Source organism: Hydractinia symbiolongicarpus, chromosome 12 (assembly GCF_029227915.1).
Source record: "Hydractinia symbiolongicarpus strain clone_291-10 chromosome 12, HSymV2.1, whole genome shotgun sequence".
Taxonomy (NCBI): domain Eukaryota; kingdom Metazoa; phylum Cnidaria; class Hydrozoa; order Anthoathecata; family Hydractiniidae; genus Hydractinia; species Hydractinia symbiolongicarpus.
The window spans coordinates 10,122,675-10,140,381 of record NC_079886.1 but is presented as its reverse complement, the minus strand read 5'-3'; the positions used below and the strand labels follow the sequence as shown (position 1 = coordinate 10,140,381).

The 17,707-nt window shown below is 32.5% G+C and overlaps 1 protein-coding gene across 2 annotated transcripts; it reads left to right on the top strand.

Annotated features, from left to right (window-relative positions):
• Window positions 1-741: 741 nt before the first annotated feature.
• On the top strand, window positions 742-17,686 carry LOC130622731 (breast cancer type 1 susceptibility protein homolog). 2 transcript variants are annotated; one of them, XM_057438229.1, is made up of 20 exons: window positions 742-925; window positions 1,013-1,066; window positions 3,135-3,218; window positions 3,293-3,381; window positions 4,163-4,218; window positions 4,297-4,319; window positions 4,417-4,481; window positions 4,561-4,600; window positions 6,829-6,957; window positions 8,683-11,678; window positions 11,896-12,491; window positions 12,993-13,080; window positions 13,365-13,451; window positions 13,974-14,014; window positions 14,110-14,187; window positions 14,948-15,017; window positions 15,242-15,327; window positions 15,904-15,952; window positions 16,644-16,713; window positions 17,017-17,686. In XM_057438229.1, exons 1-20 carry the CDS (start codon window positions 846-848, stop codon window positions 17,066-17,068), a joined length of 4,833 nt encoding a protein of 1,610 aa, XP_057294212.1. In that variant the 5' UTR covers window positions 742-845; the 3' UTR covers window positions 17,069-17,686. The 2 variants fall into 2 exon arrangements, with proteins under 2 accessions (XP_057294212.1, XP_057294211.1); XM_057438228.1 differs by having other exon boundaries at window positions 4,154-4,218.
• Window positions 17,687-17,707: the final 21 nt, after the last annotated feature.

Below are 17,707 nucleotides of genomic sequence, written 5' to 3'. Positions count from 1 at the left end.
AATTTGTTTTCATTTTTTTAATGTCGAGCAGTGGCAGTTTAAGAATTCTGAAAAAAAACTGTTTTTATATCATTTATTTGATAAATAGCTGTAATAAAAATAAACTGAGAGTACAACGATAAAATAGCACCTTCCTTCCTTCTTGACAAAATTTAAATGAGAACAATGAGCTGGCGTGCATTGCATTTCGGGGGCAATTTGGCGGATGATTACTTAATCTTGCAATTTTTTCCCAGCCAAAACCTAGCTTAGGAAACTGCACTTCTGCTGGCAAAATACACGAGTTCACAGTTTCAGCTAACTAAATAATTTTTTTGTGAAATATTTTGAAAAAAAGATTACAAATTTTTCACATACGTTTTAAGTAGGGTTACTGGCAATAGCATACTAAATTTTCATGCCATAAGACTAATTATTTTTTAAGAAAATACGAAAATATTCATAATGCCCATGGTCAAAGCCTTACTAAAGGTCCTTCTATAAAACATTTTAGCATGTTTTATAGAAGTCAACCACAAGTTTATTTCAGTGATTATTGAACTCTTTAAAAAATTGTGGGTTACGACATATTCATGCAATTGATGCACAAGCTTGGGCAAAACTTCCATCCCTAAGAAAGCCCCTCTTTAAAAACACATTTCCTACCAGACTGTGTGAGTAAGGCAACTTTTCACACTTTTTACAAATGTTCTGTCATAAGGAAATTAAGCTGTGAAAAATTGTTTATTTAAATTCTTTAGAATAATATTAAATTTAAAGAAATTACAGATGAGAAAAAAAGTCTACATTAGAAGTAAACGGGTAGACTGATCTACTTTGGGGTTAAAAGAAGATTTACACAAAAAATGGATGCACCTGACAACACTGTTACAGAAGTTAGAAAATTATTACAAAGTCTACAAAAGAGCTTTCAATGCACAATATGGTAACTTTTAATTTTTCAAAATATTTTTCGTTCATAACAAATTTGCATATTATGCATGTAAAATTGAATTTTGTTTATTAACTTTAGCTTGGATTTGTTATCTCAACCAATATCAACTAAGTGCAATCATCAATTTTGCAGGTAGGAATGGATTTGCCTTTGGGTTGAGTGCTCTCATGCAGGTAACAGTTTACCTGCATACCCTTGTGGACCTTTTAGTATAGTGCTTATATGTATGGGGAGCTTATATGTATGGGGAGTCACAAATCCAGTGTAGCGTTTAAAAACCACAGTATTCAAGTAAAGCTTTTTTTAACACAATAACTTTTCTGCAGCTTTGGCTTAAATAAAAATACAGGCTCTGTCGTTACCCCACCATAGTAAACATGAATAACACTATGGTAATATGTAAACAATGTAAACCATGAAAACGACTGGGGTATTAGATTTGGGCATCTGTGCCATTTTTATTGATTAGAGTGGAAAATCCAAAAAAGGCAAAAAGTGAACCTACTTCCTTATTATTCAAATAACACCACTTCAAAAAACAAGTATATAGTACAAAAGAATAGTAATAAAAAACTTTAACCTGTCATTGACTTAATAAGGTTGTTGCTGCTCTATAAAAATTGCAATATAACAGACAATAATCAGCCTATTTCTATTCTGCTAATTCTGATGAAGCTTTTAAAAATAAATAGGAAAACAATTGTTAATTGAGTTTGGATTTTAAAAACCCATCTTTCCTGCAGTAGTTGGTGTCTGAAAAATTATTTCTGCTAAGCATGAGCAATAAAATTTTGTGATGTACTTTTTTGATACTGTTGATGTTGTGTGTGAAAATAATAGGTGTTTTGGCATCAGATATGCTGCATTAGGTTATCATAGGGTTGATTATATAATATGTTGAAGGTATTCCAGGCAAATAAAAGAGAAAAGTGCTAGAATAAATATTGTCCAAAAATAAGCATAAGCAAACAAACAAAAAAGTTATATGCTTCTCAACATATTGGAATTTTTTTAAATTTTTTGGAAATGCAATGCTAATGTGTTTTCATGTGGCTTTTATAATTACATCATTGATGGCTATTCTTTATACTCTTTATAAATGAAGAGTAATGTCTCTTACAGTTTAACTAAAAATTCCTTCTTCTTTTAATTATCAATAAAGAACATTCTCTGAATGACTAAATTTGTAATTTGTACTGTATATACATTAAAAAAATTACCTCTTGCTCCCATATTGGCTGTAACTTGCTCAAATTGCATCCCATGTTTTCTCTTACATAAATTTTGAAATATGACTGATGCAATTTTTAATGAGGGTGGGAAAAGAATCAAGAAAAATAATTTTTTTGAAATATAAGTGCACGGAAATTATAAACCACCATTTTTATAATTTATGCTCTATAATTTATAAAATTTTAAAGAAAAAATAATTTAATAAAGAGTTACCCTTACTTTAGGACAGTACGATAGAAAACAACAAGAATGAAAGAACAAAAATGATAGTAAAGAGAATTTAATTTTTTTGCTAATTTAACAATCAGTTCAAACACTGCCTAACTTTATTTCATAAACTGCCAAATTCTTTGCCAATTGCTGATTTTTCATACATACAAAAACTGTCTAGATTTGTTTATAATTGTGACTTAAAGTTTGTTTCAATTAAATTTTGTTAATTTTTAAAAAGTGAAAATCTTATTCCTATTTACCTTATGACATCTCACCAATTAAAAATCTCATGAAGTAACTATTTAAACACCTCAATATTTTTTCCAACAGCATAAATTATTCAGTTCTTTATCCAACTGGGAAAATTTTTAGAAGAGTGAATTTCTGATCAACAATAAGTTTATTTCCATCAACCACAGAGAAGGTAAGATGGGAAAAGATTGGGTTTTCACCTTCCACAGAGTAGGCAACCGGTAAAGGTTGAAGCATTACCTTGTATTGGGACCAGATTTTGTGTTTTTTATGTGCTTTCCACATTAATCATTAAAACATGTTTTATGATACTTTAAGCTGCATAAAAAGTAGGTTCAATGGCAGTTCAATGATTTTCATTTAAAATTGAATTAGATCAGAAACATTGGATTCTTTTATTGCAGGCGATCCTTTTTGGACAATTTTTGGATAATTCTTCTTGTTAGTATTTATTCCTATTAATTTATTAAATTTTAAAAGCGATAACAATCCTCTTTGTTAGTCAATGTATAAAAGAACTGCTGGTGAAAAGCGACAAGAAGAGGCCGGTTACTTGTCCTCTTTGCAAGAATAAAATTACAAAAAGGTAAAACTTAATTAGTTGTATTTAAAATAATTTTTTGGTGCTGTCTACTACAAATTAAAAATTTATTTTTTTAGAAGCATAAATTCTAATCCTCAAATAGCAGAGATAGTAACCTGTGTCAGAGATGTCTGCAATGCTGCTGATGATGATTGTGAAAGAATAGGTAATTATGGGTATTTCCATGAACATTTCTATAGTCAGTCACTGTAATCCACGTTATTTGTCAACTTCAGCCTTTCTAATTTAGTTTATTTCTTGACAGCAGAACATTGCCAACGTGAAATATATCATTTGCCTGTTTTGTGACCAATACACAAATAACAATTAAGTGCAAAGAGAGAATTAAAAAGAAATTGCCAACGTGAATCGAGAAATTTTTTTTCTGCATCACCATTTGCCACTGCAATTGCTGAATGCCAACATGAATTAGAAAGCGTGCAATTTTCCACACAGGCCTGTCCAAAGAGGAAACAATAGCTATGTAATGTAAATTTTTATATAAAAAATGTACATTCAGTTCTAACCGAAACATGTAAGTCCTTCTTCCATAGTTTAGGCTTTTTACAATTGTTTTTTGCTAGTTTTGAAATGAAAATTGGTTTATGTGCAGTGCAAAAAACATGCAAAATATGCAACAGTAGAATACATAGACATCTAACCTGTGTTGTCTAACAAAAAAATCAAATTACCAAACTAATTTTGCAATGCAAAATATGACTATTTAACTGCAACAACACCATTGTTTATTATTTGTCAAATATATAACAAATGTTGTGGGTGTTTTGTCATTATCTTCCAATTGAAAATCTTCCAATTGAAAAACAAGCTTCATTTGTGGTATGGTTTGTGATGGCTACATTTCTATTCAAAACCTTTCCATTCAAAGTGTCTTGGAGCGCAATTGTTTTAGCAATTTCATGTTTGTGTTAAAATAGTATTTTTAGGTGCCACACCAATTTTATCACAGCGTCATAAAAAGACGATATACAGAAACAAAGTTGTAAGTATATATTTAAACTAATTTTAATATCCTTTTTATTATTCCCCTTATTTTTATCTTGCCTGTGTTTTTTTTCAGAGAAACAAGAAAGTAAAAAGCAGGTATAGTAATAATAAATATTTAAATAATATGTTTGTTTGTTTGTTAGTTTTTTTATCCTTTTGTGCAGCAGTTTTATTTATTTGTAACTTCTTTTAGTTTATCATTTGTCTCCAATAACAACAGCAAATCACATTCCATATTTGATTTGATTTCTGATGATGGTAAATTTTTTAAATTCTTCTTTTGACTTTTCTTCAAATTCTCCAGTTATATTTTAATTTGCAACCTAAATTTATTTAGATGAAGGCGCGCCTAAAACAGACAATAACAAATTGTCCAGGTATAGGTTTTTTATTTTTATTTTTTCTCTATAACTTTCAATTTTTTAAACTTACAGTTCCTAGCGTAGTTTATTAAGAGTTTTCACTTGTTTACATCATCCACATCACATCAAGTCACTTTATTTATTAAAAGTAAACAGAGATTCATTTGTTAGGCTGTGGCTAAAAAATTTATCCGTTCTCAGTTCTCTGACCAGCCTTAACTAAGCTAAACTGCAAGTCAGAACTCATCATCGTCATCATTTCTTGGCTTGACGTCCGTTTTCCATGCTAGCATGGGTTGGACGGGGTATGGTAATGATCCTCTTCCAATCTGATCTAGACTGTGTTAGATCTAAACTCAAGTTCCTCTTTCCTTATTACCTCCTGCCAAGTCTTTCACCCAATGATCCTCCTCCATTCTTTCCAAGTGTCCCAACCAACTCAATCTTTTTATCTGGATAACATCTTTAATGATACGCATACCTGGCCTGGTTCTTAGCTCATCTGAACTTTTTCTATTTTTCAGATACTACAGATGCAATATTTTTACTCAGACAGCTTCAGGAAAAGTTTTTAGGAAAGAGAAAGAATCTCTATTTTGCCTTTGTAGATTTAGAGAAAGCTTTTGATAGAGTGCCAGGGAAAGTTATTTGGTGGGCTATGAGAAAATTAGGTGTGGATGAGTGGCTAGTTACGATTGTAGAGTCTATGTACAGCAATGCTAGAAGTCGTGTCAGGATTAACGATTCACTTAGTGATGAATTTAGTGTAAATGTTGGTGTACATCAGGGTTCTGTACTTAGTCCTTTGTTGTTTGTTCTAGTCTTAGAAGCGCTGTCGATGGAGTTCAGGACAGGTTGTCCATGGGAGTTATTGTATGCAGATGATTTGGTTCTCATAGCAGAGTCGATGGAAGAATTAGTTGAAAAGTTTGAGAAGTGGAAGAAAGGTTAAGAGCTGACATTCAGTTTGTATGCAAATGTTGCCAAGGTTAGATAATAGAGAATGAAGTATTTCCAGCTTTAATGATGTATAACAGTGGCTCGTTAGAGATAGTTGAGAACTTCCGTTACTTAGGTAATATGTTGAACAGTAAAGGGGGTGTTGGAATATTTGGAAGAGGATAGGTTCTGCTTGAAAAAAGTTCAGAGTTACTTCCTTTGTTGACTAGGAGTCTTGTCAATTGAGTTTAAGGTAGGTTGTATGAGGCCTGTGTAAGAAGTGTTATGTTGTACGGTAGTGAGACATGGGCAGTGAAGCAGGAAGATCTTGACTGTTTAGAAAGGAATGATATGAGAATGGTTAGGTGGATGTGTAACGCCAGTCTGAGGACAGAAAGAGTTCACAGGAGCTAAGAAGCCGGCTAAGTATCCGTAGAATTAAAGATGTTATCCAGATATGAAGATTGAATTGGCTGGGGCACTTGGAAAGAATGGAGGGGGGATAATTGGGTAAGAAAGTGTAGAGACTTAATAGTTCCTGGGGCAAAGCCCAGAGGCAGACCAAGAAAGACTTGGCAGGAGGTTATAAGGACAGACTTGATACAGAGGAAGGTGAGTTAAGATCTAACACAGTCTAGATTAGATTGGAAGAGGGTCATTAATATATACCCCGTCCAACCCATGCTAGCATGGAAAACGGACGTTAAGCCGAGAATGATGAGACTGGCGCTCCACATCCACCTAACTATTCTCATATCATTCCTTTTTAAACGATCAAGTGGCGCCGTAGATTAGTGGTTATAGCTCTCGTACTCTGTGCGGGAGACCGGGGTTTGATTCCTCTTGACGGCGATTCAACATGGGCGAGTGAATGTTACCATAGCCCTGGGTTAACCCAAGCCATGTGAGGGAAATTGGCAAGATGGCGCATTATGTGGGCCGTTGGATGTTGCCGGGAGTTGTCTATTAGAGCGCTGACCCTAATTGGGTCTACGTAGCTCAAAAAGAGCATTAAATACTCTACGACTCTCCATCTAAGCCATAGCCCATCCTGGAAATATAGACAGGGTATATCCCTCGATATTTGTGAGGCTAGCTATGTAAAATATGCACATCTCTCATCTTCCTGCTTCACCACCCATGTCTCACTACCGTACAACATAAAAACACTTCTTACACAGGTCTCATATAACCTACCTTTTACTTCAATTGACAAGACTCTGCTAAGTCAACAAATGGAGTAACTCTGAATAGGGTGGCCTTATCTATGCTCAAAATTGTTTACTTATTTTTTAACCATTTAGAAAATCAGACAATAATATTATTGCCAATCTGGAGTCTATTGATGCTGTGAATAATAAACCTTTTGAGGAGAGCACCACAGTGTACAAAGATGTTAAAGACGATCAAAAAGGAATTATTCTAGTAAATAGGTATGTTATCAGAGAAAAAAAGTTACGATCATTGTAGTGCACAGAATTTCCCTAGTGGACACAATTTACCTCTAATTTTTATCCTAGCAAAAAATGGACATGCGAAGATTTGAAAGTTTAAAAAGACCTTATGCATAACCATCTGGTATTTTTTGTTACATAATCTAAGCATGTTTTTTAGTCTTATACAATAATAATTTGAGCAAAACAACACCATTACTAAGATCTGCATATATAAAAATTAAAGAAATTATTTATTTCAAATCGTAAGAGGTGAAATCAGACCACCACGGTTTATTATAATTGGTACAAGCAAAACTAACAGCATTAGATCACTTCTGACTAGGAGAAGGCAGCTTTAATAGAATTATAGCCCAGGCCTATCAATAAGAAAATAACACCAGAACAATAAATCACTCCCCCAAGGTTACAATAGTTTAAACTGGGCAAGCAATCTGAATAAATAGAATATGATTATAAACGCATATTTTATCACAAAGTATTTTTTATTTATTTTATTTTATCTTGCTAATATATTTTGTTTTTTTTTACTGTAAATAATAAGAAAGAGAACATTGATTTCCATATGAGATGAATTGATATTGCTCAGCCAGAAAAACGTTTTTTGGAATTGGGGGAGCAATTAATGGCTCAGCTACTTTCTCATTATTCAGAATTGGGGGAGCCTTTACGTGAGCAAGAGCTATTGCTCTCCACTTCTTAAATGAACACAAAAATGCAATAATAATTTAACATATAAATTTGTATGTTGATTACTATTTTATTTCCATATTTATTTATTTATTTATTATCAATTGTTGATGACAAACACAGTAAGTTAACAAAAAACCATTTTATAATCCAACAACAATATATAGGTTACATAAAAAATTAGAGATGCTATTTCCGTACCAATTGATCTAGTTCTTTGTGGAAATCATACACAATCTTTCAAAATGTTTTAAGGTTTTACCAACCTATAGAGGTGTTAATTTTCGAGTCTGAAATGTTGCCGCTAATATTTTAACATTGCACCATGGAAAAAAATCTTTTAAACAATCAACAGTCTTATAAATTTGAGCTGAACAAATTTTTAATAAATCAAAACAAGGAAAAATAATGTTTTTGACACAATTCTCAGAAGACTCTTTGTCTGACTAATCTATTATCTTTTCATGAGAGAAAATGCGGGTTCTTGCAACAAAAATGTTATGTGACTAGCTTATACATTTGCTGATCATGTTTTGGAGTTTTTGTAAAGTAATTCAAATATAAACAAGTGTTTTTAAACTTTGTAAATAAAATGTGCCAAACAGTACCTGGAAACACTCCAGATAACTTTCCTATATTCCTGGTGCACAGAGTTCGACTTAAATATTAAAATTGATCTGCGAAAAAAAAAAATGTTTACAAAGTTTACCTTGAACAAACACAATCACGTTTTGATGGTTTTAGAACAAAATACAGCGTTGTATAGATCACATTTATATGATGCAAAACTTTGTTTGTTATCATTCCTTAATGAAGACTTGCGATGTGATATGTTTTTTAAGTATTAAGTTGTGATCTGTGAATTTCATGTTTAGTAGGTAAATATGATATGCAAAAAAAAGAAAAGAAAAAACGAAATTGCAATTCGCGATTCGTTAATTGGAACGCTGGTGTATATTTCAATATTACAAAATGTTGGTTTTTTAAGTACAAGTAAACTGTATTTTAATTTAGAAAGCTGTCAAATCATGAGGAAATGCTGAACAAAAAAAACATTGAGGAATATAGTTTGCTTGATCGAATTAAAAAGGGACATAAAAATTCAAAATCTCCTGAGTTATCCAATCCTCAAAATTTGTCAGGAAAACGGAAATCTTTTGAATTATCAAGTTCTACTGTTTTAACTAATGATGCTGTGCAGCCAAAGAAACGTAAAAAGTTGTCTAAAAAGCAAGCTAAACAGTTCAAAGAGGACATATTGGACATTTCTCCTGAGATTGAATTTGAAAACAGTGAGAAAAATTTTCATAAAACTAAAAATGGAAAACAGACTAAAGCAAAACATAAGAACCACAGTCTGGATGATTTAAGAAGCTCGATAAATGTTTCTGCATCTATTGAAGATGTTACAACAGCAAAGAAAGTCCTAACTGACATGTGCAGCTCTGACTTGATCACAAAATCTGTGGCAGTAGATTCTACTGATCAAACAGTTCCACAATCTGTCTCTACCGATGCAACTGTCACTCCAGTTTTACCTGATATTTTTTGTCAGGAAAAATGTGAAAGCATTGAAACAACAAATGTTACTCAAAACCAGGAAAGTGAATCTATATTAAATGATGGTATAGAAGATACCACTATAATAGAAGAACCTGAGGTAAAAGAGACTGTAAATGAAGACAACCCGTTGTTGACAGATATAGTCTCATTACCACAGAGCAAAAATGCCATGGAAATCGACAAATGGGACAAAATAAATGATCTACCAATACATTGTGCTCAGAAAAATTCACCAAATAAAATAAATCCTGAAATTGTTCACCATTCTGACATTTATGTTAGAAAAGATGAAACTGATGAAAATACCAAAGTGAATGAACATTTAAATAATAATGAAATTGTAAGTACACCGCCAAACGTAAACAAATCGTGTCATATACAACTCTCGCAAATTTCTGTTAACGAATCCCCTGGTAGCATTTTCTTTCCTGGTAGTAAGAAATCCGTAGTTAGTACTTGCAGAAGGAAAGAGAGTCAGCCATTGACACCATGGAAATTATCATTAGGTAATACCATAAATGAGACTGTTGACATCAAGTCATTTATCAATAATATTGAAAGTCCTAACAAAGACCACTCCATGTTTGGTAACGTATCCTTTTCAAAAGTTCCTCTTCCTGTGAAAAATGGTGTAATGAAGCCAGTTAAAATCATGTCTGCTGAAAGAATATCTGCAACAGAGGCTGTTGTATCAATAAAATATAAAATGACTGTTGAAAAATTAAGTTGTGATTTATACACAGGAATGCAGAAGAAATTGATCGCAGAGAGATTGCCTCAAAAAGAAAGTAACTCAAAGGTATTGACTGGTACGATAATCAAAAACGAAGTTTTAGTTAGTGAAGATAATCAAGAAAAACAAATTGTTCAATCAAATAAACAAAATGATTTTGAAGAAGAGAATAAAAACATAGAGAGTAATAAACACTTAAAGAACTCAAAAGACTGTGTGGACCAAAATATGTTGTTATCAGGGAAGCAGTTTTTGTTGTCATCAAAAGGCAACAGTGAAGAATTAATTCCACCCACACCACCTGGAACGAAAGTACCAACATCATTCAGAAAGAGTATGGATAATTCTTTACATTGTCAAGACGTAGTGGACAAAAAGCAGCAGACACTTTCTCATATTCGTGACACCACTAAGGCTGATGAAAATGTTGCATTGATGCGCAACAAAGATCCTACACAAGAACTAAAAGTAAACACTTCTGATATCGCTGAAAATCATAAACTAATGGATAGCAAAAGTGTAATTCAAGATGTAGAGCCGCATGTAGAGATACAATATACAGGTGGTAGTGATCAATTGCTTTATGATGAAGCTGAAAAAATGGATCTTGCAAAATCTAATATGTGTAATAACCAGGTTGAGACTTTAATATCAAAAAAAGCTAATTTAACTGCTGATGTCACTGATGCATTCATGTGTGACATAGGAGATGAAATTGATGTGTATACAAATGAAAAAAAATATGTTTCAGGTGGAGATAAAAGTGAAAATGAAGAAAACCTGAGTGAAAGTCTAGTTGGCAGTTGCACGAATGCTAGTTGTATTGTAGACGGCAATGAAAAAAATGAAAATAGTGTATGTCAAAAAGAGGAAGAACGACTCGATCTTGATTTATTTTCCGAGAATAAAAAAGATTTTAACCTTGGCAAGAAGTTTCGTGAGAACATTAACCAACTTAAACGTGAAAAACAATTAAGTCAGAACAGTGTTGATTTTGATGTTTCAGAGCCTGATTTGATAGTAGTCGAATGTACAAACAGTAAAAAAGGCGAGAGAACAAGGAGTGACGACGGAGTTAAATCGCAAGTTAACACTGGTGCAGTTAAGGAGAAGATACATATGCATAGTAGTGACAGTGAAGATGAAAATTTAACACTGAAAAGAAAGAAAAGAAAGAAGGAGGCGAAAATTGTAAGTGATGAAGAAACTAGTAGTGGTTGTGAGGAGAATCCAGTAAGCAATTTGAAACACGAGAAGAGTAAGAAACTAAAAAGGAGTAGTGAGGATGGTCGTCAACCACAGGAGGTAGATCAGTTACAGTCTGTTACCTTGTGTGATACAGATAACGATGATAATGATGATGATCATGATGAGAAAGTTCTACCACTGTGTATCAGTACAGCAAAGAAGATGGAAAGTGGTGATAGTAATAATAAAATTTTATTGAATCAGAAAGCTGCAAAACGTGAACGTCGTCGTTTGGAAAGGGACAGAATTGCTGAGCACTTAAAAAAATACATTGATGAAATAAAGCAAAACGATGAGGCTGAGAGCAGTGATGACGACATTTTAGAGAGAACAGCTTTTGAAGTAAAAGAAATGCTTGATGGAAAAAAAAACAAAGCATCGGTTGGTGAAGATAAGAACTTCTTATTTGCCAGCGAGCATCTGGAACAACATGAAGATCTCGAGAAAACAAATGATGTCTTAAAAGGTATGTAAGATATTATTCTTATAATATTAAGCACATAATTATTTCATTTAGTTTATTATTTTTTGGGTGTAAATTGTTAGGATTTTTTGTTGCGTTATTTCTTATGCAAATTTGCCAATCTGATAAGTTATGAAAAGGCAAGTAAGACAATACTTTTTGTCTTGCTTACAAAGTCATTTTGTCAATAATTTATTCTGGGCTGGATTTTTATATTTAGAGAACACGAGTCAGAAACCTTCAAAGGAAAACAAGAAAAGTATTTCAGATACCAATTTAAAACTTTTGAAGCAACGTTTACTATCACCCATAACTAACACAGATATTTTAAGACTTCCAAAAGAAAAAAAGTTCTCTGATTGGAAATCGTCAACTGAGGATAAAACTGATGAGCCTTCTACAATCATTTCTTCAAGAATGTTTAATAAAGAACTTTCTCCAACAACACCATCAAATCTTTTACCGGTTCCAATATCACAATCAACAATTCTTAAGGATATGAGGAAGAATGATTTTAAAAAGCCAGTGAATGTTAAACGGAAGTCCTCACAAGATAAAACTTCTAATATCTCCTGTGTGGATGCGACGCCTAAAGTCACATGTGGTACACCAAAAAAAATGTCTCTCCCTGATGAAGTAAGAATGTACGGTGAAAGAAATAGAAAAAATATATTTGCTACAGAAAATAAATATTCTACAAATCCAATCAAGAAGCAGTCCCCACACACAACAACAACAAATATGGTTGATGAGAAAGAAAGCGTGAAACATCAGAAACCTGTTATTATGACGTCACGGTTGTCTAAGAAACAGGTGGTAAGTTTTTTAAATTCTTTTCAATTCAAAAACCTTTTTTAGTACTCTTTACACTTTGAGCTCTTTTATGCTGTGTGTTGCTGGTTCATTGTGGGTGGCTGGATGTTAGCTATTGAACAGTCAATTATTATTTTTTTGTTGGCTGCGTGTAGATAAATATGTTCTTCTCAAAATTTTCTTTGTTGAGTACAAGTCTTTATAAGATCGGGCTTAGATGATCAGTGCTTTTAAGTGATAACACGCGAAATAATGAAAAAATAAAAAAGTATATTTATAAATTAGCACGGCTGTTGCCAAAAAGCCTTTTTAGGTATGAGATAGGAGTGAGCTCTATAAATTTTCAGAAACACTCCATCAAAGTTAAAAAATATCCATTGCTGAACCGAAAAAAGTATCTTATTAACGAATCTTATTTAAAAAAGTTTTACGAAAATTTTCGTATTTTATTTGTACTTATTTATAATAAAACTTTAACTATTGCAAAGAATTATGTTTTTTTAGAATGCGTGTACAAAAGTTTGTCAAAAACTTGGAGCTAAAATCGTTCAAACATATTCAGAAAGTGTAACTCATCTTGTTGTTGTGGCAGGTACTATTATGTTGTTTACATTGCTGTTCTCTGCTTATATTAATTATTTACAATAGTATATTTTTAATAATCTGCTCAGACAGTAATTTCCCCATGGAGAATCTTATCATTGGATAACATGAATTAACAATATTTTTGTGTCTTGCAAATTTAACACTACAACATTATGTTAACAGCTCCAATCAAAAAGCATGTTAATCAAAGCATGTTAATCAAATAGATCGCAATAAATATTGTTCATTTGAATTTTACCCTCGTAACTAGGATTTTGTTTCTTGGTTTAGACGAAAACAATGCAGTAGCCAAAATGTCGTATACATACAAATATCTTATGAGCTTAGTGGCTGGCTTATGGATTGTAGATTTTAAATGTAAGTAAAACTTAGCTTGTTGCTCTTCTTGATGTTGTGGTTTTTGATGTTGTTTTTATTGTTATTTTTGGTGGTGATGGTTGTGGTGATTGGTGGTGGTAATGGTGGTGATGGTGATGGTAGTGGTTGTGGTGATTGGTGGTGGTGATGGTGGTGATGGTGATGGTAGTGGTTGTGGTGATTGGTGGTGGTGATGGTGGTGGTGGTGGTTGGTGGTTGGTGGTTGGTGGTTATAGTGGTGGTTCTGGTGGTTGTGGTTCTAGTTGGGGATTTCTCATAGGTCGTTTGTGGTGGTAGTTGGTGATGGTGATGATGGCGGCGGTAGTGGTGGAGGCGGTGTTAGTTGTGGTGATGGTAATAGTGACGTTGTGTTATTGTTTATTTAGTGGTTACTTTTTGTTGTTGTTGTTGTGATAAAATGGTGTTATTGTTTCTGTTGGGATTGTTGTTTTTGTTGGTGTAGTTGTTTTTAATGCATGTAAAGTTATTTTGTTTATTATGTTAGAGAAATCCTTTTTTTAGGGATAATGGATTCATTTCAAAATGATTTGTTTGTGAAAGAGGTATCATTTAAAATAATTAGAGCTGAAATAAGAGCAATGGCAGATTATTCTATTTGTATTCTAAGTTTATTGACATTTTTTTTTTTGTTTCACAGGAGAAGTATGAAGTAAAAGGTGACCCCGCCGCTGATCATCAAGATATTCCGAAATTATACAGGCGAGCTCGAAGCAAGGTATAACATGTTTATTTTGTACGCTACCAGACACAATTGTCCACTAATAATACATGTTTATGATGTTTTTGGGGGTTGGGGCGTAGCATCCAGTTTAAAAGTTGGGACACCAGATAAAATCAGATCAACTTCTCCAAATCGTATTTTAAAAAATCTGGGTTATACGTTAGCATAAATGTATGTGGTAGAAATTTGCAATTTTGCGAAATTAAAAAATTTAATTCATGCAAAGTTGATGGGTTCCCACAGTTTGAAAAAATGAATTCACGAAAAATTATGAAAAATTGTGTTCTTTTTTATTTAATATTTATTTTTTTCAAATTTGAGCCTGGCATTTCTCAAAGATTGTTGCTTTCAAAAAAAAAACATGTATCAATTATGATAAGGTTGCGCATTTCAGATCTCTCCTTTCGCAAAAATAAAACTTCAAATTCTATTAGCAAAATTCAAGCAAAATGCGAAATGAGGGAGACTTGTCTTTAGATCATTAAAATGAGGCGCTCTGGGCAATTGTCCACCGATAACAAGTTTCAACATTCGATTTATTAGAACAAATCTTTTTACTAGAAAAAAATGAAATGAAATGTTGAAGTTAAATGATATTTAAGAAAACTCTGGAAAATGAAGATAAGATTTGCCTCTAAAAATAAAAATGCAATGTTCTATAATCTGGCTAAAAACTGTGGATATACACAAACAAATATAAATTTCATCATTGTTTACAATAGTTTTCGTCGATTTCTTAATTTCCTTTTTCCAGAATTACTGTTTATTTGATGGTTATCGAATGTGTCTTGTGGGTAAATTTGAACAAAGTCAAATTGGAAGAGGTATAGTATTTCTTATAAGTCGTACAAAATATGATCGAAGGAAAAACTAGTGGCTGGTTAAAAGAGTAGCCACTTCTTCTTGATCAAAACTTCAGGTTTGCGATAAAATTTAAATTCGGCTCTTTAAGTTAATAACAGAATATTCTTTAAAAAAACCAGGATCTTCTTCTATCCCTTTTCATTATTCTAAAGCCCGTTAAGATTGTATTATATTTTTGTTACAGATCAACTTTTATCACTTCTTCGAAAATCTGGAGCAGAAATTGTATACTCTTTAAATGAATTGAAGTGCTCATCAAGTCAAATCCAGGTAGGTTAATACACATACGCAGCTTACCTTGCTTCAATGTGTAATTGGTGTCCATCAAAAAAGTTATTACAGTTATTAGACCGCTGTCGTTTATATTCTATGCATCGCTATTTCTTGTATCCTTAACACGAAGTTTTTCTGAAACAGACTATTAATTTAAGGAGTTTGCTGGAAGTCGTGTTTGGCGCCTTTCTTTTTTTCGTAATAATTAGCATATTTTGCGCGTAATGATTCCCCACTACCTTGCCCCATATATACATAGAAAAAGGTAGTCAAATTCAGGGTTCGGACAAATTATTGATGTGTCTTTTATGTAAACTGTAAATCTATCCTCTTTGAAACCGTTGTTGTTTGAAAACATGAAGAAAAAAACACAGAAAATCGAAAGCTTGAAATGCCTTATAGTTTCGTTTCTGGTAAAAAAACTGAATTTTTTTGTAGTAAACTTTGCGCACTAACACACTTTTTGCGCGAATTTACGAAAATCAGCACGAAGTCGGCTCGGCAGCCACTTTGCAGACGATACGCCTACGCTTAAATTTTTCAAGTATCACTGATATGAATTATTTTTTTTAGACGATGATGATAACTGATGGTTTGAATCAACTGACATCAAGAGACAGAGGCAAGTTTATCATTTAAAGGGGAAGGTATTTGAAACAAACATCAAAAATAATTTAAACACATAACAATCAGTAGTTTTTTTCACCATTTCACCACACGTAGGTAAGGATATACATATATATAAATTTATTTTGTTCAGAGCGTAAAATAGCCATTTAGGTATCTTCTTATCTTGAAAAATAATTATTTTAAAAAAACGATTCTTTAAAATCATCTTTAATTTCTCTATTCTTGTTAGGCATGTTTTTGCAGAGGCAAAGACAAGAACGGAAGTTTATGTTCACCTCCATTTTTTTACCTGTTCTCTACGTCAAAAAGCACCAATGACTGAAAAAAAATTCTCCCTAATAGTCACTAACCAAACTGTTATGTTGAAAGAATGATATTACCTTAAAACTCTGGACATTAACATTCAAATGAAAACTAGTCGTTAGCCCGTGGAAAAATCCACGGGTTCGCCCGTCCTTTGTATACCGTATTGCATGCTTCTCGCTACTTGCGCAGCTAAGCTACCGTTTTGGTAGCTATGTTTTTATTGGTTACGTTTAAAGCTATGTTTTTATTAGTTACGTTTTAGAACTTCTTCACCAGTACCCATTACCTGCTATGTTAAGGTTCAATGATTAAATAAAACAGACAAATGAAAATGTTTTTTTTCACTATTAACAAATGTTTTATCGGTTACGCTTTAGAACTTCTTCAGCAGTACCCATTACCTGTTATTCATCCAGAATGGATCGTCGAATCAATCATAAATTTCAGGTATATAAATAATACGGTACTGCTTTTGTCGAAATATAAAAGTTACAATAAATATACTGTAAATATTCTATTAAGCCTTCTTCCAAAAATTTCCCTTTTTCCCTAAAAAGTTTCCACCCTAAAAAGATTTTCTATCAATTAAAGCCCCTGTCGAATAATCCCCCATGGGGATTTATCTAAATTGAGTGCAATATTTACTTTAGAGAAAAAGTAAATACCGTCTTAAGTATTTGTTAGTAATCATGTTAATGATAAAAATATATATATTTTTTTCCATCTAATTTATTTCTAATTTTCTTTCAGTATTCAGGATACCAGTATCTTCGATTTAAGTCGACAAAAAGAAGATCGCTAAATATTTTGTTGTTGTAGATAATCTTTTATTTGTATATTTTTTTAGTTTGTGTAGGTCTTTTATAGTGAATATTATATTTAATCTAGGAAATTGTAAATTGTGTTTTGTCTTTGAAAAGAATTTTCACATATGAAATTAAACAAACTTTAAATAAGCAGCTTTTAATTTTAATGCTAAAATGGAGATTTAGTGTTTCGTTTACATGGCGATACCTCTTGTCAGCAATTATGTAAGTTTTATTCAGCATGTATCGTACTTACCGTAGGAGTTTTTTCTTCTCTTTCTTTCAGAACCTTCCAACAATAAGACCTCACCTTCCTTCCAATAACCTCCCATCTTAAAAATAATTCCTGCCAATAATACCCCAACCTTCAAATAATCTTATCTAAGTTGAGTCCAATTCTTGTATTAGAGGGGCAATCGGCTTGCGAGTTAAAATTTAAAATCACTCCTCAAAAGTAATCTTGGACGTGGAAGTGGACGTGAGAGTGGGCGGTTAATAAAAGAAATATGGTACATTTTAGTTGTATAAATTATGGGAAAATTTTATGTAGGATATTTTATGAAATTTTTAAAGTATGGAACTATTAAGTTGTTACTTTCATTTACTCACCGTCACAGCACCAGCTCTTTACTTGT

Coding starts and splice junctions, on each gene's coding strand:
- LOC130622731 (XM_057438228.1), top strand. CDS start 846: ATGGATGCACCTGACAACACTGTTACAGAAGTTAGAAAATTATTACAA. Junction 13,081..13,364: donor TCATCTTGTTGTTGTGGCAG/GTACTATTATGT, acceptor TTCTTGGTTTAG/ACGAAAACAATGCAGTAGCC. Junction 15,018..15,241: donor ACAAAGTCAAATTGGAAGAG/GTATAGTATTTC, acceptor TTTTTGTTACAG/ATCAACTTTTATCACTTCTT.